The 25,428-nt window shown below is 36.4% G+C and overlaps 1 protein-coding gene across 2 annotated transcripts in view; it reads left to right on the forward strand.

The window, feature by feature from the left end:
- LOC306652551 (uncharacterized protein) overlaps positions 1-25,428 on the forward strand; it is a 57,520-nt gene that overhangs the window by 24,454 nt on the left and 7,638 nt on the right. Inside the window, exons 3-6 of one of the 2 annotated variants that reach the window (XR_013761450.1) lie at positions 18,598-18,734; positions 19,496-19,602; positions 20,720-20,857; positions 21,979-22,043. Coding sequence is in view for 1 of the 2 variants with exons in the window: in XM_079125384.1 (XP_078981510.1) it covers positions 19,496-19,602; positions 20,720-20,857 (245 nt within the window). In the remaining variant the exon portion in view is untranslated. Of the gene's footprint in view, positions 1-18,597; positions 18,735-19,495; positions 19,603-20,719; positions 20,858-21,978; positions 22,044-25,428 lie in introns of those variants that run through there. The other variant, XM_079125384.1, reaches the window with a different exon arrangement.

Genomic DNA, 25,428 nt, shown 5'->3' on the forward strand with positions numbered 1-25,428 from the left:
TCCTTCTTGGTAGGCTTTTGATGGCATCTTCAAATTCATTGCTTGAATTTTATCTGTTTAAATTTCTTATATCTTTCTGTTTGAATTTGGGTAGTTCATATGTCTGTAGAAATTTTTGATGTCTTCAACGTTTTATATTAGAGAATAAATTTTCAGAATAGTTTCTGAATATCATCTGTATTTCAGTAGTGTCTATGGTGGTATTTTCTTTTTCATTGTGAATTTTGGGAATTTGCATTTTCTCTTTTCTTGATTAGTTTGTCTAAAGGTTTATCAATTTCATTTACTTTTTGAAAGAACCAACTTTTTGTTGTGTTGCTAGTTGGAGTATTTTTTTGCTTCAATTTTGTTTATTTTAGCTCTGATTTTAATTATTTCCTGTCTTCTTTCTGATGCCTTGTGATGAAATGTTAGGTTACTATTTAGGGACTTTCTATTCTTTAAATGAATGAACTGAATGCAATGGACTCTCAGCACTGCCTTCGTATTGTCCCAGAGCTTTTGATATGTTGTATTTCTCTTCTCATTTACTTGTGTTAGTTTTTAAATTTCATCTTTGATTTTTTCTGCTATTTTGGTCATTCAAGACTATTGTTTAGTTTTCAGGTGTTAGAGAAGATTCTGTTTTGTATTTTAGTTTTGATTTCTAATTTCATTCTATTAGGGATCTCATAGAATGAAAAGCCTTATCTCAATTTTGCATATTTGTTAAGAGTTGCTTTGCAGCATAATATATAGTGTATTTTATAGAAGGATCCATGTGCTGCTGTGAAAAAGGTACAATCAGTGTTTGATGAATGACATGTCCTATATATGTCTGTTAAGTCTAAATTATTTATTGCATTTTTTAGTTCTACAATTTCTTTGCTAAGTTTTCCTTTGGAGAATCACTCCAGTCATGAAAAAGTTTTCTTAAAGTTACCCAGTATTATTATGTTGCGGTCTATTTGATTGTAGAAATTGAGAAGGCTTTGTTTGATGTACATAGAGCCTTCATTGTTTAAATAAATAAATAAATATTTATGATTGTTATGACTTGTTGATATGTAATTCCATGAGGCAGTATGAAATATCCTTCTCTGTCCCTTCTGATTAACTTTGGATTGAAGTCCACCTTATCTGATATGAGGATAAAATCTCCTGCTTCTTTATGAGATACATGTGAATTATGTTTTTACCCATTCGTTTACCTTCAGTCTGTGTATGTCTTTGCTGATGAAGTAAGTGTCCTGGAGACAGTGTATTGTTGGGCTTTCTTTTTTAATCCACTCTACCAATCTATGTATTTTTACTGATGTGTTTAAGTCATTAACATTAATGTTTTTGAGATGATTTTCATTTACTGACATTTTGATTTATTTCTGATTTTTAATTTAAATTAGTTTATCCTTTGACAATTATTCTAGTGTAGTTCTTTCCTTTGCTGGTCTTCACTTTTATTTCTTATTTCTTCATGAATATTTTATTGAGTGTGTTTTGTAGAGTAGTCTTTCTCCTTTGAATTATTTCAACTTGTACTTATCATGGAAGGTTTTATTTCATCATCAGTTATGAAGCTCAATTTTGCTGGGTATAGATTTTTTGGCTGGCATCCAAATTCTTTCAGAGCTTGATATATAATGTTCCAAGATTCCTAGCTCTGAGGGTCTGGGCCCAGAAATCAGCTGAGATACAGATTGGAATTCCTCTAAATGTGACTTGTTGATTTTCCCAGGCAGTCTTTAAAATTATATCCTTCATCCATATGTTGGGCATTTTCATAATAATATATGTCTGTGTGGGTGTATTCTAATTTTTTTCTTTTTATATTTGAAGTTCTATAAGGCTCTTTAATCTGGTTTTCCATTTTATTCTTTAGGTTTGGGAAATTTTCTGGTATTACTTTTAAAAATTTTTTAAATTTGTTCTAATTAGTTGTATATGACAGTTGAATTCTACTTTCATACATTTTGATAGACCATACATAAATGGAGTGTAATCTCTTATTTTTCTGATTATACATATTGTAGGATCACATCAGTCAATTCAGTCATTTATGTACATGAGGTAATAATGTCTGATTTACTCTATCACTCTGATATTATTTCATTGAAAACACTGTGTATTTCTTTGGTTTCTCTCTTCAAGCCTTCATCTATCTCAATAAATCTTCAATTTGATCTTTTCAGGTTATCTCATATTTTTGGAAGTTCTGTTTATGGACTCCTACCATTTTTCTTCATGGTCAACTTTTTTTCAAAGATTATATATTTTGCCTTCTATCTAAAATTCTGGCTTCTAAGTGGTTGCATCTGTTGGTCATGCTTTGAGTTGAATACTTAATCTGGTTCATTGATACCTTCTTTTCAAGTATTTCTGCTTGATTTTTGATTGGAATCTATCTCTTTATTAAATTGATCTTTCATTTCCTGCATTTTTTCTCTAATATCACTCCTTCAACATCATTTTCCTCATAGAATAATTTATATACAGTCTAAACTCCTTTGTCATTTCTTCCCCTATGGTGGTGATGGATTTTGTTATTAAAGTGTCTTGGTTTGTTTGGGGTGATTTTTCCCTTGCTTTATCATGCTGTTTTTGTGTCTACTCATGTAAAAGTATGGATGTGAAACAGTAATTTTTCTACTCTGTAGACTATAGTGTCCCTGAAGGTTTCCTGTACTTATCATTTACCGGTAACAACAACCAATGCAAACTATACACAGCATTAAACCCAATAATTCCTGCTGTGACACCTACAATGTTGCCACAATAAGTAAAAATTATACAGTGAATTCTTGTGAACAATAAAAACACTAACTTTACAAAATGACATAATTTTTAATGTGAATGGGTAGAGAACAGAAGTGATGTAGGATGTGATGATTTTGAAGGAGGGGGAAAGAAGATAAAAACAAAAAATCAAAGAAAGACTGAAAAAACAATAGAGATTGAGTATTAGCAAAAGAAAAGAGAGAAAGAGGTTCAAGAGAAACAGATGAAAGAAAACATATAAAGTAAGTTTTAAAAATTAAAAATAAATACAAAAATGAAAGAATAAAAATCAAATCTGAAATATAGTAATCAAACTTTCTAGTCTCCAAAAAACTGATCCATGAAAAATAAGTAGTATCATATGAGCTGGAAATGAGAAATGAAAAATCAAAATATGAACATGTATAAATATCTATGAACAATTAAAGTCACAATTAAGCAGAGAAAAGACATAAGGGGAAAAAAAGACCTTGATGAAAAGTTAAGGAACTGTTTCCATTGCAGTTCAAAATATTCTCAGCTTCCCTACTCAGAAGTTAGGTGGTATTGTCTGGATTGTGATACTTGCTGTACCCTCAGAGTGGAGTTGCAATTGTGAGAGATAATCCCGTAGGTGGAACTGCTGGGTGCAGGGTTTGGGCATAGGTAGGGTCTATGCTGTCTCACTGGATGCCATTTGGCCTGGAGATTCTCAATAAGTGCACCTCCAGAGCTCAGCAATTGCCAGTCCATTCTGGAACTCTGCCACCCAGGATCTCCCCTGGTGCCCACTTGTGTGGTGTAGGAGCCAATTCTTAGTCCAGTATGTCACCTGCTGACCGCATGTTCCATGGTGTCAAGTTCACTGTCCAAACTCGGTCTCTCCCACACCCACCCTTTTTAATCCTGATCAGCCATGTGTCTCCCAGTCAGCTTTGTAAGCAGCTGGATTAGAGGAGCAGGGGAATTGCCAAGAGGGGTTCCATGACCAGTTGTCCTCTGCATAAACCTCAAGTGTTTGATTTTCTCTTTGCAACTTGGTTACACTCTTTGTCATGCATTTTGCTTTTGTCTGGCCTTTATTTTGGGCCAGACTCAGGTTTGCTACCACTTGGCTCCAAAAGGTATCAGTCCCCAATGTGTGGCTTCAAAATGGTTCCTTCCTCTGTCCTCCATATGCCACACAAAGAAATGTGGTTGATTTTCCACACAAGGCTGCTGTGAAGTGAACCTTTCTGTTTAGTCAGGTAGTGGCTTTGATCTGCAAACTCTGTATACAGGCATGCCTCACTCCTCCTAAAAGTGTGGGTTTCCTTGATTCCCTTATCCCTCCACTGTGCTCAGAGAGGGGCCATTCTGGCTGGTGTGCCCAGCTGCAGTGGCAGCTATGGCACTGGAGGTTTCTTCCTCATTTTATCTGCTTTGATTGTCCAGTATTAAGTTCCAGTAAATCCCCACCCTTTTTTGTTCTCCAACCTCATTGAGAAGCTACTTGTCTTCTTTCATGGTTTCACACCATGGAGTAGCCAGGAAAGTAACCTGCTCTATCCCACCACCTTGAAACCCCCCAGGGATCCCTAGCTTTTTGAGGACTCTCCACACTGCTCTCCAGAGTGGTATTTCTGCAGTTCACCCACAATGCAAAGGTGCTCCTTTCTCCCCACAACCTCACTGAGTTTTACTGATTTCTGTGTTCTTGATCATTACCATTGTGACCAGAGTAGATTGAATTTTATGTAGAATTCCCTTGATTGCTAGAGATGTTGAACATTTTTCCTATTTTTGTTGTCCAATTGTGTTTCTTCTTTTGAAAAAGTTCTGCACAGTTGCTTGCCCTTCTATTGATTGGGTATTTTTATTGATGGGTTTTAGTTCTTGTGTATTCTGGATATTAGTTCCCCGTTGAAGGAATTAATAAGGAATTAATGTAATTAAAGAATAAAATAAATTACCTAGATTTTCTCTTATTCTGTAGGCTCTCTTTTCACAGTTTTAATCATTTCCTTTGCTGTGCAGAAACTTTTCACTTTGGTATCATCTCAAATATTGATCCTTGGTTTTATTTTTTGCACTTTATAAGGCTTCATAAGGAAACTGATACCAACACATTTATGTTGGAGTGTTGACACTATGTTTTCTTCTAGCAGCTGAAATTATCAGGTCTAATTTTTTAATCTTTGATACATTTCAATTTGAGGGATGTACAGAGTGAAAGGCGAGGGCCTAATTTTGTTTTTCTACAAACACCTCTCCCTTTGTCCCAGCACCCATTTATAAAGGGTATCATTTCCTTAAGATACATTTTTGGCGACTTTGTCAAATATCATATGGCTAGAGGTTTGTGAATGTTTTTGCTGCTATGGTTCTGTTGTATAATTTTAGATTTGGTAATTTCATGTCTCCTGCTTCAATTATCTTGCTTACTATTGTGTAGCTATTCTGAATTTCTTATCCTTCCAAGAACATATGAGTTGATTTTTCCTAACTCTGTCCAGAAGGTAATTTGTATTTTTAATTGGGATTCTATTGGATTTGTATATTACTTTTGGTGGTCTGGCCTTTCTGGTGGTTTATTTTCTATTTTTTCAGCCTGTTCAAGAGCATTTGATGTCTTTCCACCTTCTCAGTTCTTAAATTCTCATTTTCTTCAGTGTTCCATTATTTATGTTGTAGAGCTCTTTTGCCTCCTTGGATAAATTAATTCCCAAGTACTTAATTTTTTGAGGTTATTGTGAGTGAGGTGTTCTTCTTGATTCCTTCCTCAGCTGAATCACTGTTGGAGTATAGAAAACTACTGATTTATGGGTGTTGATTTTGTATCCTTCTATTTGCTAAATTCCTTTATAAGCTCTAAAATCTTCTGGTGAAGTCTTCTTTTTTATCTCTAGATATAGGATCATGTTTTCAGCAACAGAGAGTTTGACTTCTCCTATTTGCATTCTTTTTCTTTTCTTGCCTGGCCACTCTGGTAAATGTTTTGAGGTCTGTATTAAATATGAATGGTGAGTGTACAGCCTTGTCTTGTTCCTGAATTTAGTGGGCATGCTTTCAGGTTTTCTTCATTTAGTTCATTGGCTTTGGGTTTGTCATTAATGGCCTTTAAAATGTTGAGGTAAGTAACTTTGATTCCTAGCTTCTCCAGTGTTTTTAAAATGAATGGGTGGTGGATTTTATCCAAGGTTTTTCCTGCATTTATTGAGATGATCGCATGACTTTTTCCCATAATTCTGTTTAAGGGATGAATCACATTCATTGATTTGTGTATGTTGAACTAACCTTGCATACATGGGATGAAACCCACTTGTTTTTGGTGCATCATCCTTTTGAATATTGTTCGCTAATATTTTAGGGATGTTTGCATCTATATTTATCAGGGCTATTGCTCTGTAGTTTTCTTTCCTTGTTATGTCTTTGTGTGTTTTGGTATCAGGGTTATACCAGCTTCATAAAATATATTTGGGAAAGCTTCCTCCTTTTCAATTTCATGAAATAATTTGAGAAAGAATGCTGTTAGTTCTTCTGTAAAGGTTTGATAGAATTCAACTGAGAATCCATTAGGTTGTGCACTTTCATATTGTGGAAGATTTTAAATTGCTATTTCAATTGATTACTTGGTATTGGTCCGTTTAGAGTTTACATATTTTTCTATTTCAATTTGGTCAGGTCATATGTGCCTAGAAATTTGCCAGTGTTTTATAGATATTGCTGTTAATTCAAGTATAACTTTTCAACATAGATTCAGATAAACTTCCGGCTTTCAGAAGGATCTAGGTTGTCATCTCCTTTGCATCACTGACATTGATTTTTTTCTCTCCTACTTTTAGTTTGTCTAAGGGTTTGTCAACTTTATTTGTTTTTTTCAAAAAACAATCTCTTCATTACATTGATCCTATGTATTGTTCAATTATTCTCAATTTCATTGATTTTTGCTTTGATCTTAATTATTTCCTGTCTTCTACTGGTTTTGGGGTTTACTCTGTTTCTTTTCCAAGGCCTTGAGGTGGAATATAGGCATATTTATTTGGAATCTGTCAAATTTCTAAATGTAGGCAAACAGTGCCTTAAGTTTTCCTCTTAGAACTACTTTTATACAATGCCAGATACATTGATATGCTCAGTCTTTGGTCTCATTAGTTTCCAAGAATTTCTTAATTTCTATTCTCATTTCTTTTTTGATCAGTTCTTCAGTTAGGAGAGCATTATTCAACCTCCTTGTATTTATGTGGTTTACATTTTTTTCTTTTCTGATAGAATACATGTGGTTACATCAGATTTTGATTTGCTAATATTTGATTTTTGGCCATGAATATGGTCTGTTTTGGAAACAGTTCCAGTGTTGCTGAGAAAAGGTTAATTTCAGCTGTTTGAGATTGGAATATTAGATTGGTTATCAGTTAGGTCCACTTTATTATAGTGTTGATTAGGCTTAAAGTATGTTTGATATTTTGAAGACCTATCTATTGGTGACAGGGGTGTGTTGAAATCAGTATTTTGGGGGTGGAATTTTAAGTCATTTAACATAATATGGAGTATTATGTTATTATGTTGTATTTCTTTTGTGTCATTGTGTTCACATTTGTGGCATAAATATTTACTATTCTTGTAACTTCTTGTTGGATTATTTATGTTACTGGGATAAAGTGGCCTTCTTTGTCTCTTTTGGTTAATTTTTGCTTGAAATTTACTGTATCAGATTTGAGAGATAGCTACTCTTGCCTATTTTCTTTGACCATATGCCTGGAAAAAATATTTATTTTGCCATCCTTTTGCCTTCATTCTGGTATTCTTTTTGCCTATAAGCTGAGTCTCTTATTAGCATCATAGAGTTGTATTCTGGTTTTGATACATTCTACTAATCTGTGGCTTGTAATTGAGAAATTAAGACTATTAATATTTATTGTTAGTATGGATATGTGTTTGTTGTTTCCTGTTATAATTTTTGTCATAGTTTATCCTGGTTTGATTCTGATCTAGTGGATTATTCTTCTGTTTAACTTCCTCTGTTCCTGGTCATTGGGAATTGTTTTTTTTTAGTTCCTCTCTGTGTAGTATATCTTTGAGTATCCTTTGTAATGCTGGCTTGGTGCCCATGAATTCTTTATGTTTATTCCCTTTTTTACTGTAAAAATATTTCACTTGTATTTAATCTACAGAAATTCTTGTCATATAATGTTTCTATTTCCCCCTCAAATATTAAACTGTGTTTTGCTGTATATAGTAAACTTGGCTGACAGTTGTTTACTTTTAGGGCTTGGAATATCTCATGCCAGTAGTTCTTGATAGTTATGATCTTAACTGATAAATCAGAAGTGAGCCTTTTTGATTTGTCTATAATTTGTGACCTGATGTTTCTCTCTTGTGGCTTTTAATTTTCTTTCCTTTTTCTATATGTTAGACATTTTTTTTTATTGTAAACAAATGGGATACATGTTGTTTCTCTCTTTGTACATGATGTAAAGGCATACCATTTGTGTAATCATAAATTTACATAGAGTAATGTTGTTTGATTCATTCTGTTATTTTTCCCTTCCCCCCACCTCTCCCACCCCTCTTTGCCCTCTATACAGTCCTTCCTTCCTCCATACTTGCCCCCCTCCCTAACCCTAACTCTAACCCTAACACTAACCCTTCCCTCCCCCCCCATTATGTGTCATCCTCCACTTATTAGCGATATCATTCGTACTTTGGCTTTTTGACATTGGCTTATCTCACTCAGCATGATATTCTCCAATTTCATCCATTTGCCTGCAAATGCCATAATTTTATCATTCTTTATGGCTGAGTAATATTCCATTGTATATATATACCACAGTTTCTTTATCCACTCATCAATTGAAGGACATCTAGGTTGGTTCCACAGTCTGGCTATTGTGAATTGAGCAGCTATGAACATTGATGTGGCTGTGTCTCTGTAGTATGCTGATTTCAAGTCCTTTGGGTATAGGCCAAGCAGTGGGATAGCTGGGTCAAATGGCGGGTCCATTCCAAGTTTTCTAAGGAATCTCCACACTGCTTTTCAGAGTGGCTGCACTAATTTGCAGCCCCACCAGCAATGTATGAGTGTACCTTTCTCCCCACATCCTCGCCAGCACCTGTTGTTGCTCGTATTCTTGATAATTGCCATTCTAATTGGGGTGAGATGGAATCTTAGGGTGGTTTTGATTTGCATTTCTCTTATTACTAGAGATGTTGAACATTTTTCCATATGTTTGTTGATTGCTTGTAGATCTTCTTCTGTGAAGTGTCTATTCATTTCCTTAGCCCATTTGTCGACTGGATTATTTGAATTCTTGGAGTAAAGTTTTTTGAGTTCTTTATAGATTCTGGAGATTAGTGCTCTATCTGAGGTATGATTGGCAAAGATATTCTCCCATTCTGTAGGCTCTTTCTTCGCATTGCTGATAGTTTCCTTTGCTGAGAGAAAGCTTTTTAGTTTGAATCTATCCCAGTGGTTGATTCTAGCTTTTATTTCTTGTGCTATGGGAGTCCTGTTAAGGAAGTCTGATCCTAGAACAACAAGGTGAAGATTTGGACCTACTTTTTCTTCTATAATCTGCAGGGTCTCTGGTCTGATTCCGAGGTCCTTAATCCATTTTGAGTTTAGTTTCGTGCATGGTGAGAGATATGGGTTTAGTTTCATTCTGTTGCATATGGATTTCCAATTCACCCAGCACCTTTTGTTGAAGAGGCTATCTTTTCTCCATTGCATATTTTTGGCACCTTTGTCTAGTATGAGAAAATTGTATTTATTTGGGTTTGTGTCCGTGTCCTCTATTCTATACCATTGATCTACCTTTCTATTTTGGTACCAATACCATGCCATTTTTGTTACTATTGCTTTGTAGTAGAGTTGAAGATCTGGTATTGCAATACCCCCTGTTTCACTCTTCCTGCTAAGGATTGCTTTAGCTATTCTGGGTTTCTTATTCTTCCAGATGAATTTCATAATTGCTTGCTCTATTTCTGTAAGGTACATCATTGGGATTTTAATTGGAATTGCATTGAATTTGTATAGCACTTTTGGTAGTATGGCCATTTTGACAATATTAATTCTTCCTATCCAAGAACATGGAAGATCTTTCCATCTTCTAAGGTGTTCTTTAATTTCTTTCTTTAGTGTTGTATAGTTCTCATTGTAGAGGTCTTTCACCTCTTTTGTGAGATTGATTCCCAAGTATTTTATTTTTTTCGAGGTTATTGTGAATGGGGTAGTTTCCCTAATTTCTCTTTCTGAAGATTCATCACTTATGTATAAAAATGCGTTGGATTTATGGGCATTGATCTTGTAACCTGCTACTTTACTGAATTCAATTATGAGTTCTAAGAGTTTTCTGGTGGAATTTCCAGGTTCCTCTAAATATATAATCATGTCATCAGCGAACAGGGATAGTTTGAGTTCTTCTTTCCCAATTCGTATCACTTTAATCTCTTTGGTTTGTCTAATTGCTCTGGCCAGAGTCTCAAGAACGATGTTGACTAGAAGTGCTGAAAGAGGGCATCCCTGCCTTGTTCCAGTTTTTAGGGGGAATGCTTTCAGTTTCTCACCATTTAGAATGATATTAGCCATGGGCTTAGCATAAATGTTAAGGAATGTTCCCACTATCCCTATTTTTTCTAGTGTTTTGAGCATGAAGGGGTGCTGTATTTTATCAAATGCTTTTTCTGCATCTATTGAAATAATCATGTGATTCTTGACTTTAAGTCTATTAATATGATGAATTACGTTTATTGATTTCCTGATGTTGAACCAACCTTGCATACCTGGGATGAAGACCACTTGATCATGATGCACTATCTTTTTAATATGTTTTTGTATGCGATTTGCTATAATTTTGTTGAGAATTTTTGCATCGATGTTCATTAAGGATATTGGTCTGAAATTTTCTTTCCTTGATGAGTCTCTGTCTGGTTTAGGTATCAGGGTGATATTGGCTTCATAGAATGAGTTTGGGAGGGTTCCCTCCTCTTCTATTTTATGGAATACTTTGAGAAGTATTGGAATGAGCTCTTCTTTAAAGGTTTTGTAGAACTCGGCTGAGAACCTATCTGGTCCTGGACTTTTCTTTGTTGGTAGGCTTTTGATGACTTCTTCTATTTCAGTACATGAAATTGGTCTATTTAAATTGTGTATGTCCTCGTTCAGTTTAGGCAATTCATATGTCTCTAGAAACCTGTTGATGTCTTCAAAATTTTCTATTTTGTTGGAGTTAAATTTTGAAAATAGCTTTTAATTATGTTTTGTATTTCAATCCTGTCTGTTGTGATATTTCCTTGTTCATTCCAAATTTTAGTGATTTGGGTTTTCTCTCGTCTTCTCTTTGTTAGTGTGGCTAAAGGTTTATCAATTTTGTTTATTTTTTCGAAGAACCAACTATTTATTTTGTCAATTTTTTGTACTGTTTCTTTTGTTTCAATTTCATTGATTTCAGCTCTGAGTTTAACTATTTCCTGTCTTCTACTACTTTTGGTGCTGGTCTGTTCTTCTTTTTCTAGGGCTTTGAGCTGTAGTGTTAGGTCGTTTATTTGCTGACTTTTACTTCTTTTATTAAATGCGCTCCATGAAATAAATTTCCCTCTAAGTACTGCTTTCATAGTGTCCCAGAGATTTTGATATGATGTTTCTTTGTTCTCATTTACCTCTAAGAATTTTTTAAATTCCTTCCTAATATCTTCTGTTATCCATTCATCATATAATAGCATATTGTTTAATCTCCAGACGTTGGAATAGTTTCTGTGTTTTACTCTTTCATTTATTTCTAACTTCAATCCATTATGATCTGATAGAATACATGGTAGTGTCTCTATCTTCTTGTATTTGCTAACATTAGCTTTGTGGCATAATATATGGTCTATTTTAGAGAAGGATCCATGTGCTGCTGAGAAGAAAGTGTATTCGCTCTTGGTTGGATGGTATATTCTATAAATGTCTGTTAAGTCTAAATTATTGATTGTGTTATTGAGATCTATGGTTTCTTTGTTCAATTTTTGTCTGGAAGATCTGTCCAGTGGTGAGAGAGGCATGTTAAAATCACCCAGTATTATTGTGTTATGGTCTATTTGGTTTCTGAAATTGAGAAGGATTTGTTTGACATACATGGATGAACCACTGTTTGGGGCATAGATGTTTATGATTGTTATATCTTGCTGATTTATGTTTCCCTTAAGCAGTATGAAATGACCTTCTTATCCCTTCTGACTAACTTTGGCTTGAAGTCCACATTGTCAGAAATGAGGATGGATACTCCAGCTTTTTTGCTGAGTCCATGTGCATGGTATGTTTTTCCCCATCCTTTCACCTTTAGTCTATGGGTGTCTTTTTCTATGAGGTGAGTCTCTTGCAGGCAACATATTGTTGGATCTTTCTTTTTAATCCAATCTGCCAGTCTATGTCTTTTGATTGATGAATTCAGGCCATTAACATTCAGGGTTATTATAGAGATATGATTTGGTTTCCCGGTCATTTGGTTCATTTTTTAAATTTTATTTATTTATTTGTTCGACACAACTTGTTTCCTCCTTTATTTGACAATTCCTTTAGGATAATCCTCCCTTTGCTGATTTGCTTCTTTGTTTTTCATCTCTTCCTTGTGAAATATTTTGCTGAGAATGTTCTGTAATGCTGGCTTTGTTTTTGTAAATTCTTTTAGCTTTTGTTTATCATGGAAGGATTTTATTTCATTGTCAAATTTGAAGGTAAGTTTTGTTGGGTATAAGATTCTTGTTTGGCATCCATTTTCTTTCAGGGCTTGAAAAATGTTGTTCCAGGCCCTTCTAGCTTTTAGGGTCTGGATTGAAAAATCTGCTGATATCCGTATTGGTTTCCCCCTGAATGTAATTTGGTTCTTTCCTCTCACAGCCTTTAAAATTCTGTCTTTATTTTGTATGTTCGGTATTTTCATTATAATGTGCCTTGGTGTGGGTCTGTTGTAATTTTGTGTATTTGGAGTCCTATAAGCCTCTTGAACTTGATTTTCCATTTCATTCTTCAGATTTGGGAAATTTTCTGATATTATTTCATTGAATAGTTTGTTCATTCCTTTGGATTGTTTCTCTAGGCCTTCCTCAATCCCAATAATTCTTAAATTTGGCCTTTTCATGATATCCCATAGTTCTTGTAGATTCTGTTCATGATTTCTTAGCATCTTCTCTGTTTGTTCAACTTTGTTTTCAAGGTTAAATATTTTGTCTTCAATGTCTGAGTTTCTGTCTTCCAGGTGTTCTATCCTATTGGATATGCTTTCTATGGAGTTCTTAATTTGGTTTATTGTTTCCTTCATGTCAAGGATTTCTGTTTGTTTTTTTTTCAATATCTCTAACTCTTTATTGAAATGATCTTTTGCTTCCTGTATTTGCTCTTTTAACTGTCGATTGGTGCGGTCAATCAATGCTTGCATTTGCTCTTTCATCTCATCATTCAGTGCATGCATTTGCTCTTTCATCTCATCATTTGCTTCTCTGGTCATTTTAATTATGTACATTCTGAACTCCTTTTCTGTCATTTCTTCTGCCATGCTGTCATTGGGTTTTATTGATGTAACATCTAGATTTGTTTGCAGCATTTTCTTTCCTTGTTTTCTCATATTGTTCAGGTATCAGTGGACCGCTGAGTTATTGCAGATTTCCTCTATTGACTTACAATGTCCCTGAAGATTTCTATATATATTCCCCCTTAGCCTTCAGTAGGCTGAAGTCTTGGAGGAAGTTGATAATGCGGTGCTCTACAAGGAAGTTGCCTCTCTAGGAGTGGTGGCCTTCAGGTGGGGTATAATCCCTGCTAGTGGGCAGAGGTGCCTCCACTTGTTGACCAATGGTCATCCAAAGGGGACCTAGGCTGTGGGCTGAGGCAAGGCCTGTTTGGGCCTGAGTCTCTGGTTTTACCGTCCTTGTGGGGAAACCTCACCCAGCAGGGAAGACTCACCCAGTGGGGAGGTCTCGCTGGTCAGTTCCCTCCTAGAGGTTCCCCTCAATTTACAGCTACCGCCTGGGCTGGGCTGCCTTCCTCTGCAAAGTTCCCAGGAGCCCGGCCCTACCTCCTGGTCCTGGGAGCCTCACCCTTTGCAGATGATTCTCCTTAGTTTGCCCTTCCTCAGAGAATCTGCCCGCAGGCCTTGAACCTTCGCTCCGCCCTAAGCCTGTCTCTGTGCGGGTCTTCCAACAAGAAGCCTCCTAGATCCTGGGACCCTGCTCTGCACCTAATCTCCTGGCTATGCGGCCCCTCCTCTGAGCAGCCACCTGGGGCCCCGTACAATCTCTCTGAGTCCCAGAGACCTGCCACACGCCTCTTCCTCCAGACAGTCGCCCAGTATTCCGGTGCGGTCACTAGGAGTCCAAGAAACTCACTGCGTGCCTCCACCTCCACCAACCACCCATAGCCCTGGGCAATCAATCACTCCGAGTCGAAGTGACCCTCCCCGTTCCTCCTCCTTCTCCAGATAACCCCCGGGGTGTTCAGGAGCAGTCGCTCTGAGTGGCTCTGAGTCCACATGACCCACAGCACAGGTCCTCTGGGCAACCGCCCGGAGCTCTGGTGCGGCCACTCAAGACCAAGCGTCCCACCATGCTTCTCCTCCAGGCAGCCCCCCTGTGTTCAGGAGCTGTCACTTTAAGTCCAAACAACTCACCACTCACCTTCTCCTCTGAGCAGCCGCCTGGAGCCCTAATGCAGTCACTGCGAGTCCAAAGGACCCGCTGTGCTCCTCCTCCTCCTCCTCCTCCTCCTCTGGGCAGGCCCCGGGGTTCAGAAGTGGTCTGAGTCCAAACAGCTCGTCATGCAGCCCCTCCTCTGGCAACCGCCTGTACCTCTGGTGTAGTCACCCTGAATCCAAGCGGCCGCACTCCTCTTCGTCCTCCTACTCCTCAGGGCAGGCCCCGGTGTTCAGAAGCGTCGTTCTGAGTCCAAACAGCTCACTGCGCAGCTTCTCCTCTGGCAACCGCCTGTAGCTCTGGTGCAGTCACTCCGAATCCAAGTGGCCACGCTCCTCCTCCTCCTCCTCAGGGCAGGCCCCGGTGTCCTGAGTCCACACAGCTCTCCTCGCCACTCTTCCCCTGGGCAGCCGCCGGAGCCCCAGTGGTTGCTCCGAGTCCCAGCGCTGTGCCGAGCAGCCTCCTTTACGGCGCTCCCAGCTGTCCAAGTTCACTGCTCCAGCGGGGGGAGGGGCGTCTCGCCGGCAGTTCTACTTCACAAAGTTTCCTGCGTTCCCGGGACCACCGTCCCATCCGGGATGCCTCCCCAGGGGGTGAGAGTCACCTGGCTGCTTTGAGTTGGTCCCAAGCGTCTCAATATCTCCTCTTTTGAATCCTGAGTCCTGGAGCAACATGAAATGCAGCCACCCTCTAGGCCGCCATCTTGAAACCAACCTATGTTAGACATTTTGATTATGATATTTCTCAACAAGCTTCTCTTTTTACTGTATGCACCCTCTTTGGGATACAGTTAATCTTTTTTGTGGATATCTATCTCATTTCTCCTTTCTCATTTCTCATTTCTGCAACTACCTCTTTGAAAATGTTCTTTAGGCCTTTAGTTGGTATCTTCTTGTTCTCTTTTATCTCAGAGATTCTCAGGTTTGGTCTTTTAAAGTTGTCCCTGAGTTCTTGTGTGTCATGGTCATATTCTACAATTTTTCCCTGTTGTACCTTCTCTGTTCTCAAGAACATACAGTCTATCTTCAATGCCTAAAGTCCTGTCTTCATGGACTGAGTTTCTATTTTCTTTACAATGTAATCTGTATTGATGTTTTCAAGTGAATTTTTAACTTGATTGATCATACATTTCATTTCTAAGAATTGTGTTTGTTTTTTCTTCAATACTTTTATTTCTTTATTAAAGTGATTTTTCATCTCCTGTAATTTATCTTTAATTCCTCCCATATATTTTCTTTTAGTTTTTTGATCATTTTGATAATAAGATTTATTAGTACTCTCTTTCCCTGGGCTTTAGTTCACCTCATCAGTGGGATCTTTGTTGGGGGATTGTGAATTTGGGAGAATTATGTTTGTCTGTTTTCTTATGTTTTCAGAGGTCTTGGTCTTGTGTACCAATTTTCATGGATTCTGTTAGGTCAGAATTTGGGCAACTGTAGGAGAAAGAGCAGAGCATCTGAGATGAAGGGCAGCACGCCAAACGGTGATCCATCAAATGGACAAGAAAACTCCATTGACCCTTAATTCCACCTGTTGACCCTTAACTTCACTGACCCTTAACTCCACTTGTTGAACCTTAACTTCACTGACCTTTAACTCCACCTGCTGACCCTTAACTACCTTAACTCCACCTGTCACTCAGCAGGACTCCTGCCCATTCCAGCCTATAGGGACCCTGGGCAGCCAGGTCCAAGTGCGATTTTTGATTTTCTCCAGCTCTGTACTCTTACCCTTGAGGCTGGGAATTTCACCCAAGGGCCAAATTCTAATAAAGCTTGCTTTGGCCTCTTTCTGCCTGATTTTATTTGACTGCTAACCACGCCCCTGAGCTTATAGATTCCTCCTGTTCTTTTTCTACATGTCCTTTTATGTGTAATTATTTATTTTTTTCTGGGGCATCTCTGTTTTTAATATGAGTAGATGCCAAGGAGTTGGCCCCGGGTTTCCTCTTTTTTTCCTCCTTGGATTACTGTTAATGGTTTGGGCATTTTGTCTTCTCCCTTTTATGAGTTGAAGTAATGTCAGGGAATGTTTAGTTCAGCAGCAGATTCTCTCCACTCTCCAGTGAGCAGCTGACACTTGCTCAGGCAGTCCAGGCTGTTGGTGAATTCAAACAAGGCCTTCTCTGCCTGCAGTCGAGTGGTTGCATTTGTTGTTTAATACAGCTCTTTGCACAGATTCTCCAGCTGTGCCAAACTCTGCACATGATCTGCCATTTTGTTCCATTCATGCTCCTCTCTGACCCCCCTCCCCCCCAGCACTTACCTCAGCCAGTGCCGCTGTCGCCTTTGCCGCTGCCACTGCAACAGTGCCTGCGCAGTGGGGGCTCTTCACGTTATGCTGGTGGCATAATGCCACTTGGTGCACAGGCCCCAGTGGACCAGCAGCAGTTGGAGAATGTGCAGCACAGCTGGAAAGGTGTAAAGGCATGGGCAATGTTAGCCGCCCGGAGATACCAGTTGGGAGTTAGATATTGTTTTTGACTTCAAGTTTCTCTGTACCAAGACACTCCAAGGTGCAGGTTGTAATTCAGCCTCCTCTGCTCACACTCATAAATCCACAAGTCTGTGCCAAATTCACTCCAGCAGTAACTGGTGGTGGGCTATGGTGACTGTCTTTTTTCTGGTTTTCATACTCAAATTTCTGAGTCTATAAGGTTTTTTGAGTGTTCAGTATTTAATTTTGGTGAAATTGCTTCTTCACCCACCTAGGCTGAGAAGTTGCACACCCACTCCTTTGGTCTTATAACACAGCACAGCTTGGAATGCAGCTTTCTCTACTCTGCTGTCTTCCAAGTCTCAGAAATTAGCACTTTAAAAACATTTTCCTCATGTGTACTATAAAAATCATATTCCCATTGGAATATTTTAAACCTAGTTAGGTTACACATTTTTAGAAATGGAAATATTGTGTCCATTGCAAGCAACACCTCTTTCTCCTCAGCTTTGTCCATTAAAAATGAAAATAATTTAGTGTCTTTCATTATGCAAACAATAGTTCATCAATATTGATCAGTATTAAGCTCATTGATATGCAAAATTTCTGAGTGATGTTTTGCCTAAATTTATAAATTACACTAAGTAGCAACTAAAATGGCATCAGAATAAAAAAATTCTGAAAAGTAGATGTGTATTAGAGTCCTAGAATTGCATTAAGACTGAGAACATATTTCATAGACTTATTTTTATTTGATCTTAATAGTTACATATAGGAGTTGAATACATAAGGTATAGATAGTCATTGTTGTACATAGTAGTGTTGTCAGTTTTATCCCAACAAAATTACACATGTATGGAATTTGATTTTAGTTCATGATTCAATCCCTTTCCTGCCCCCTTTTCCTCTGTCCCTCCTCCCCTCCATTGTTCTCTTTACCCTGCTCTGATGGACATCCTTTCCCTTGTCCATTTATTTAGTTTTTATTGGTTCTTTTCACTTATACATAACAGTGAAATTTCATGTGGTATATTTATGCATGCACATACCATCATTTTTGAAGAGTTCATTCTCCATTGCTTTTTCTTTCTCATCCTTACAGTTGGCCCCTCAATATTCTTCTACACCATGATCTTTCCTATATCATCTCATAATTATATCCTTTCCTCCTCCTTTCCTTATTTTACTCTAACTTCTACTTATCGGAGAATACATTTGACCTTTGAAATTCTCAGTTTGACTTTTTTCACTTAACATGATGCTCTCCATTTCCACCAATTCACTAGAAGTTGACATAGTTTAATTCTTCTATGTGGAAAGTAGAATGACATTGTGTATATATACAATAAGTTCTTAATCCTTTCATCCATTGATAGGCATCTGGATTGATTTTATAATGCAATTCTTGTGAATTGGACTACTATAAACATTGAAGGAGCTCTATCACTGTAGTATGCTGATTTTTGTTATTTTACAAAAATAAATAGGAGTGGGATATTGTGTTTCCATCTCTGGTTTTCTGAGGAATCTTCAAACTGCTTTCCAGAGTGATTGTATTAGTATACAGTGCTTCCAATAAAGCATGTTTCCTTTGTCCCTACAGTCTTGTCAGCATTTATCATTGTTTGTATTCTTGATCATTACCATTCCAACTGGAGTGATAGTAAATCTTATTGTAGCATATCTCTGATTGTTAGAGATGTTAAACAGTTTTTGTATGGTTGTTGTCCATTCATGATTCATTTTTTGAAAAATTTCTCCTCAGTGTTTTTACCCATTTTTTAGGTTATTTTTGGGGTGCATGAAGTTTTCTGAGTTACATATGCTGGATATTTATCCCCTATCAGTGTAGTAGCTAGAAAAGACTTGCACCAATTCTCGGGGGAGAATATATTTTTGTATTCAACTTTCTAACATATAAGGTAAATATCTTCCATCTAATAATAACAGAAAACACAGGAACAAATTAGGGAAAAGCAAGAGTCTACTTAGTGTTATCTTTTCAACTCAGAGCCTAATTTCTTTTGAACCATTTGGAGCACGAGTGCCTGATTCTGATACCTGGGATTCTGACACCACAAGTGGAAGAGAATCAAGAGGACTTGAGTAACATGGAGGAAACTTTCATGTTATTGGAAATTATATACCAAATTATATTGCAAATTTATTTCTTCACATTTAAATGTATGCTATGAAAAATCAATGTCAAATAACTGTTAAGCAGCAGCAAAGATGTGTACATAATACAGAATACATAATGCACAGTTTTGTAAAATTTCTCTAACTGTGAACCAAGGTACCTTTCTGATAAGGCTTGGTGTTCTGGAAACGTAGATATTCTTTGGAATGTAGATTGATAAATCCTCATATAGAGTTGAAAATTTGGCTTGTTAATTAAATACAGTTCTTAAATCCTTTACTAATATGTTTTAGGGTATTGGACTATTGAGAAAAAAGATGCAGTCTGTGTTCTTAAGAAATGACTAGATTTTATGTGGCAACTCTAGGCAGAGGAGCCTTGCAAAGAGAAGGATCAGCACATATGGAAGTGCAGTGGGATGAGAAGGAAGAAATTACCCTTAATTTATATTATTTATCATATTCTTATCTTCAGACAGCATTTTGTAAGAGTTTTAGTTCAGTTGTGGAATTTTGCAAATTTACTGTTTTTGTTGTTTTCCAGAATGGCCATACACCACTTTTACTTGCCATAAAGTATAAAAAAGAGCTGATGGTAGAGACTTTAATTCAGAGGAAAGCAAGTATACATGCTGTTTACCTGGAGGGGAGGTACACTACTTTATTCTTTTACAAAACCTTAGTGGTATAGTAACAATCACTCAAGAAAAAATGATTAGATCAATAGGAAGGACAATATTAATGTAATTATTTAGAATAGAGTGATAAATAAAAACAGAAGCCACAGTTAGGGTAGAAAATCAGTTATTCAAGCTGAGCAATATAAAGTGTGAATATGATTCAAAAGTATTGGCAGATGTTTGTTACTTGGTTTGTGGTCACGTGATATATTGTTAGCTGAAGAGTTTTCCTATTAGGTTTGTAAAATATGGACATTTCCTTTACATTTTGATTCAGTATTGAAACTTTAAAACTTTCTATTGTATTTTTAACTTCGACTTCTGAAATATTGCTCTTTTTGAAATGGTGTATTGAGCACAAATAAGCATTTAAAATTATTTTAACGGTTGACTGTTCTAAATTGCTTTCCTTTTAGAATATTGATGTTGCATTATTCCTAAGTGATTATTAATTTCTATTGCCAGAAGCTGTCAACTTTTAACATATTTTGATGCTTTGGTTTTTAATTGGAAGGGGCAGGAAGAAGAAAATAGTTTTAATGGGATAAATGTTTCCTTTAATAAAGATAAGATATAGACAGTTGGTAAACTGAAAAAAGATAAGCCTTAGATTTGTGCACAATTAGATTTCTTTCCTAGCTTTTGTAGTACATCACCTTGAAGACAATACTTATGACTAAATATATTTCCTGATCACTATTATTATTAGTAGTAGTATTATTAGCAGCCCGGAAATAGCCTCTTTTGTTTGATCTTTAGGTTACTGTGAGTTACAATAAGTTACATCACACTAGGAAAGAAATGGAGCTTTCTTCATTGAAATCTTTGCCATTTCCTGATAAATGACTTTATCATAGTTATTGTTCATTGAAAGATTTTAAGTTTGTAACTTCTCCCTCATTGGGAAAAGAGGTTCCTTTTTTTCCTTTTAGATTTTGAGGTGATTAGCAAAAGTGAACATTTACTTTCCCAAGATGTTTATGTCTCTGTATCTGTACATTAAGATGTCAAATTGGAAAAATATTATAAATTAGCAGTTGAAATAACTCTTAAAATTCTTAAGGTTGAAGTTAGCTCTCTTATTGTAGAATAGCCCTCATGTTTGCTATGGAACATGAATCAGAACACATAGCTCAGCTGCTTCTCCAGAGTGGTATTGATGTCTTTGCTACAGATAAGTTTGGACAGATGGCATTAGCTTATGCTGCTGCTAGTGGTCATAGTGGGTGTTTACATTAAAATACTAATCAACCTTGATTAGAGGCTCAAAGTAATAACAGCAATTGCATTTTACACATGAGGTGAGATTTCATGGTACAGCTATGTATGAAACAATAGTGTGTTAGAGTACTTCATCAGCCAGCAGTTGAGAAGTGAGTTTTCTACAAGGTTCCTTTCTTCCCTCATCTTCTTATACATGCTAGTGAATAGCTGTACCACCGAAATGCATCACTAGTCAGTATCTTAGGCTTTTAGAGATTTTATTGTCATGGTACCCAGCCTTATCTCTGTCATTCCAAGTATAATTCCTGACCATGAGGTATAAACCGTGTCACACTTTGATTAATTAGGATTTTGGGTCTTGAAATGCCCAGTTGAGCAGAAAATATTTTTACTGTCCCCTGAAAATAAGCTTTTCTGCCATCCTTTATTTTCTTGAGGCCCTAAAGATTTTCTTAAAGTCTAAGGAGAGGGGAGAGGACTTTTAAAATGCTTTTTTTCTGTCAGTTCTGTTGCTGCTGTGTTGCTCTGCAGTCTGGTGATGATTATCTTTCACTACAAAATGCCCTTATTGATTCCAGTCCCTGAGTTTTCATGGTAATACACACTTAGACTTAAAAGTTGCAACATTAAGTTAGAGTTCAAACCTTATTTTTAGAAGAAACCCTTAATCTTAAGAGAAATTAATTGTGCAAGAAGAAAGAGGTATTGTTGACAGGGACATGATATTTTCTGAGTTCAAGCCATTATCATTTAATATACTTACTTTATTGCCCTCATGATCATTAGATCTTACTTTCTTTTTTCTTAATATAAGCTTATGGGTGCAGTGGCATGTGTGTGTTCACCCCAGCTATTTGGGAGACTGAGGCATGAGAATTGCTTGAGCTCAGGAATTCCAGAGCAGCCCAGGCATCATTGTGAAATCCCATCTCAAAAACAAAAGAAAATAGAACAATTTACAAATAATTGTCAAGTTAACAAAATGTTTGGGCTTACAAATTTGAACTGCATATTATAAAGTCTGATATTATATCTAATGTTGTCTAAAACATTTTTATGTATTGAATATTTTGTTTTTCACATCAATATTGAAATTCTAACATGATTACTTTTTGATACACAGTCTTAGGGAATTAATTCTTCAATATATGAAAGCAGAACCTAAAAATTCTGAAAATGTCAACCCAGGTAAGATTTCTGAAAGTGAACTTTTCTTGGTGTTCATGGCTTATATCAAAAAATAAGAGTATATCTCGGTACAGTGTCAGCAATCCTATAATCTTGGCAGCTCAGGAGGCTGAGGCAGGAGGATTGCAAGTTTAAAGCCTCAGCAACTTATTGAGGTCCTAAGCAATTCAGCAAGACACTACCTCAAAAATTAAAAAAAGGACTGGAATATCTTTCAGTGGTTCAGCTCCCTTGGGTTCAATTCCTGGTGTGAAAAAATAAATAAATAGGAATAAGAATGTTCTGATGGCAAAGGAGCAGTTAAAAAAATATATACATCTATATATGTTACATTCATATTGTTCTTAATTACTTTCTTAATAGTCTAGAATTCATGATTATTTAAGCAACTAATTGTATGAAATTTATAATCTGAAATGATACTGTCTAAAGAAATTTTATGTTAATTTAATTTTGGCTCCTGAAATCTTATATTTTTTGTTTAAGTAAGAAAAGTATTTCCAAATTATTATGTTGTTTTTCCTCTGTCTGTATCTGCTGTGTGTCATAACAACATAAGGATATTCTCTGATAATTGTTCCTACTGCAATTAGTCCAGAAAGATTATGCTATTTGTTTGACACTTTCTTTATTTTCCTAAATCTGCTAATACTGTTTTCTGTCCATCTTGCAACTTTTAGTTAAAATTACAGTCATGGGACCAACTGTTTACTTTTAGGTATCAAATTTTTGACTAATCCTATGCTTCTTCCTTGCATTTGAAAAGACAAAGTATGGGACATAGGAATTCTTAATTCATTAATTGCCTATCAGAGATATAATTAGTATCTATTATAGAAAAATCTCCAGAGGAATACTCTGTAACAGAGAATCACAGTCGTACACATTTAATGTTTTATATTTTCTCTTGTTGATTAAATAAATATTTTACTCTCTTCTTTAATAGTTGATGACAATTCTACAGATGACCCTTTAAGCAGGTATGATTTTATATATTTTAAAAGATATTATGCTAACTGATTAGAGAATGAAGATAAAAGGAATAAAGATTTTTTTGAGTGTTCCAGACTGGGATAGACAATTGTTCCTAACACTTGTTTATTAAAGTCATCATGGTGACTTTGAAATTACCTGTGCTATTATAACCTGTTGTTTATTTATTAAGCAGCTATAATTCATAGAAGTTGACTCTTTGTCCCGTGTTCCCATAATTAATAAGTGCCAGATCTGCAGTTAGACTGTAAACTTGCCGGGCTGACAACTCCATTGTATTCTTCCACTGAGTGGGTCGATGCCAGTGCAGAACTAAGATCAAGATGCAGGTCTATATCATCAGTTCAGAAAGGAAAAATCAGTTGTATGTTAATTCTGATACATAATTTATCTGAGCAGCCTGGTTAGAGAGTTTTAGGGAAAACCTCACAGAGCTGTGGTCACATGTTTTCTTCATCAACAAGATCAGGCTAGTCCTGTAGAGGACTAATTTTACTTGAAGTCAAGAATACCTTTGTGTAGACCATGTTATATTAGATATATTAACCCTCTGTACAGATATCTGTACTTCTGATTTCCCAGTTTGGTTTCCTTCAATACACTATCCCCATGTAGTTCTGTTTTTATAAATCTATTTTATGAATCAAGTGTTACATTTCCCTTCAGGTTACTATTAATATTTAGATTTATGAAGAAATTTTTCTTCTATACTATTTTTTCTTTTTCTATGATTAAAATCTTTTCTTGAACTTTTATTTTTACTTTCTGTTTTCTCAATTGAATATTCTTTTTCTATTGACTGAATCAAAAACTCAGCAAATTTCAGAATTTTAAGAAATTTTAGCATCTAGTCAATGTACCCACTCATCCTTCAGTGTGTGATTGGCAGGCTGACCAAATGGTGGTCATGATGGTGAACCTGAACTTATGGATATTAATGGGACTTTTCTGGGTATAGATTTGAACTGAAGCTCCTCAATTCTAAACTCAGTGCTTTTTCTGATTATCACTGTGAAGTCAATGTGTTTACAGCAGACATAACAGATTAAGAGTGACTGTGGAAAGCAACTGAAGTGGGTAAGAATGGGATTACTAAGTGAGCCCAGCTGTAGAGTATTCAAGTGAAACTAATGAAGGGGAGGGGCATGACTGAGAAGGAACATCACTGCATTGGATAGAAATAAGAGTTATATAAAATAGACCAAATCCTTGGGATTTATGACCAGTTTGATTAACAGAAGACAGATATTCAGGACATAGAGTATGGGACGCTCTCTAGAAAGGCATATTAAAGTAGAATGTGAAGGAAGTTCTGATAGTCCTATTATACTCTTGTTGGTTATTGGAATAAGTGACAAAATTCAAGGTTCTGTTGAAAGATATTAAAGTAATTTGAGCCACTGGGAAATGTTTCCTGAGTTTACAGAGAGGTGAGAGTGGCTTAGAGACTAAAACACTGGGGACTAGAATCTGTTGAATACATGGATCTATGACCTCTTGCAGGTGTCCATTCTCCTCCACTTCTTTTGCCAACTCACTGATGTCCTTCCTGAGTATATGTGTGGTAGATCATTATAGATCATGGATATAACTGATGGGCAAGTCATCGAAGAGCTTCAGTTCAGTAGTTGGTAATGTATTTATGCTAAGGCATGTGATTGAGACCCCATTTAGCTTATTTTCCAGAATCAGAAACAAAAACAAAGAGCTCTGACTCTTGGTCCTTTGAGTGTAACCTTGAGTCAGGAATCTGCATCTTCACAGGATGTAGAGTTAAAAGATGGGGAGTTCCTCTGAGTTCTGAAAATGAGAGACTGGGAAGTTGTATCCCAGAGGAAGAATGATATTTCAATAATATTTAGGGAAACACAGGCACAATTACCAGCATTCTGCTTTTGTAGCAATCTTTCCTCTTGAGTAGCTGATTGTCTGTAAATGTAAGTACTTGCTAGTTCATGTGGATCTGAATAAAGTGAGACCTACACAGGTAAAAATGTATTTTATGATTTATAATATTTCAGTGTGCCTGACAATAGTATTTTCAATAACGACATATACTTAAACTTTCACTGTTTAAATTTTTTTTTTTTAATTTCATGAAACTCAGTATACTGTTTGTGGGTAAAGGGAAGAAATAGGTTTATTTATTTATTTATCTATTTTGATGGGTCCTGGGGATTGAACTCAGGTGCACTCAACCACTGAGCCACATCCCCAGTCTTATTTTATATTTTATTTAGAGACAAGGTCTCCCTGAGTTGCTTAGGACCTTGCTTGTACTGAGTTATTTTTTGGTTTTGTTTTGGTTTTTCCTTTCTTTTTTTGTTCTGGGGACTAAGCCCAGAAATTCTTAACCACTGAGACTTATTCCAGACCCTTTTGTTTTATGTTG

Source organism: Sciurus vulgaris, assembly GCF_902686455.1.
Source record: "Sciurus vulgaris genome assembly, contig: HiC_scaffold_272_arrow_ctg1, whole genome shotgun sequence".
NCBI classification, from domain to species: domain Eukaryota; kingdom Metazoa; phylum Chordata; class Mammalia; order Rodentia; family Sciuridae; genus Sciurus; species Sciurus vulgaris.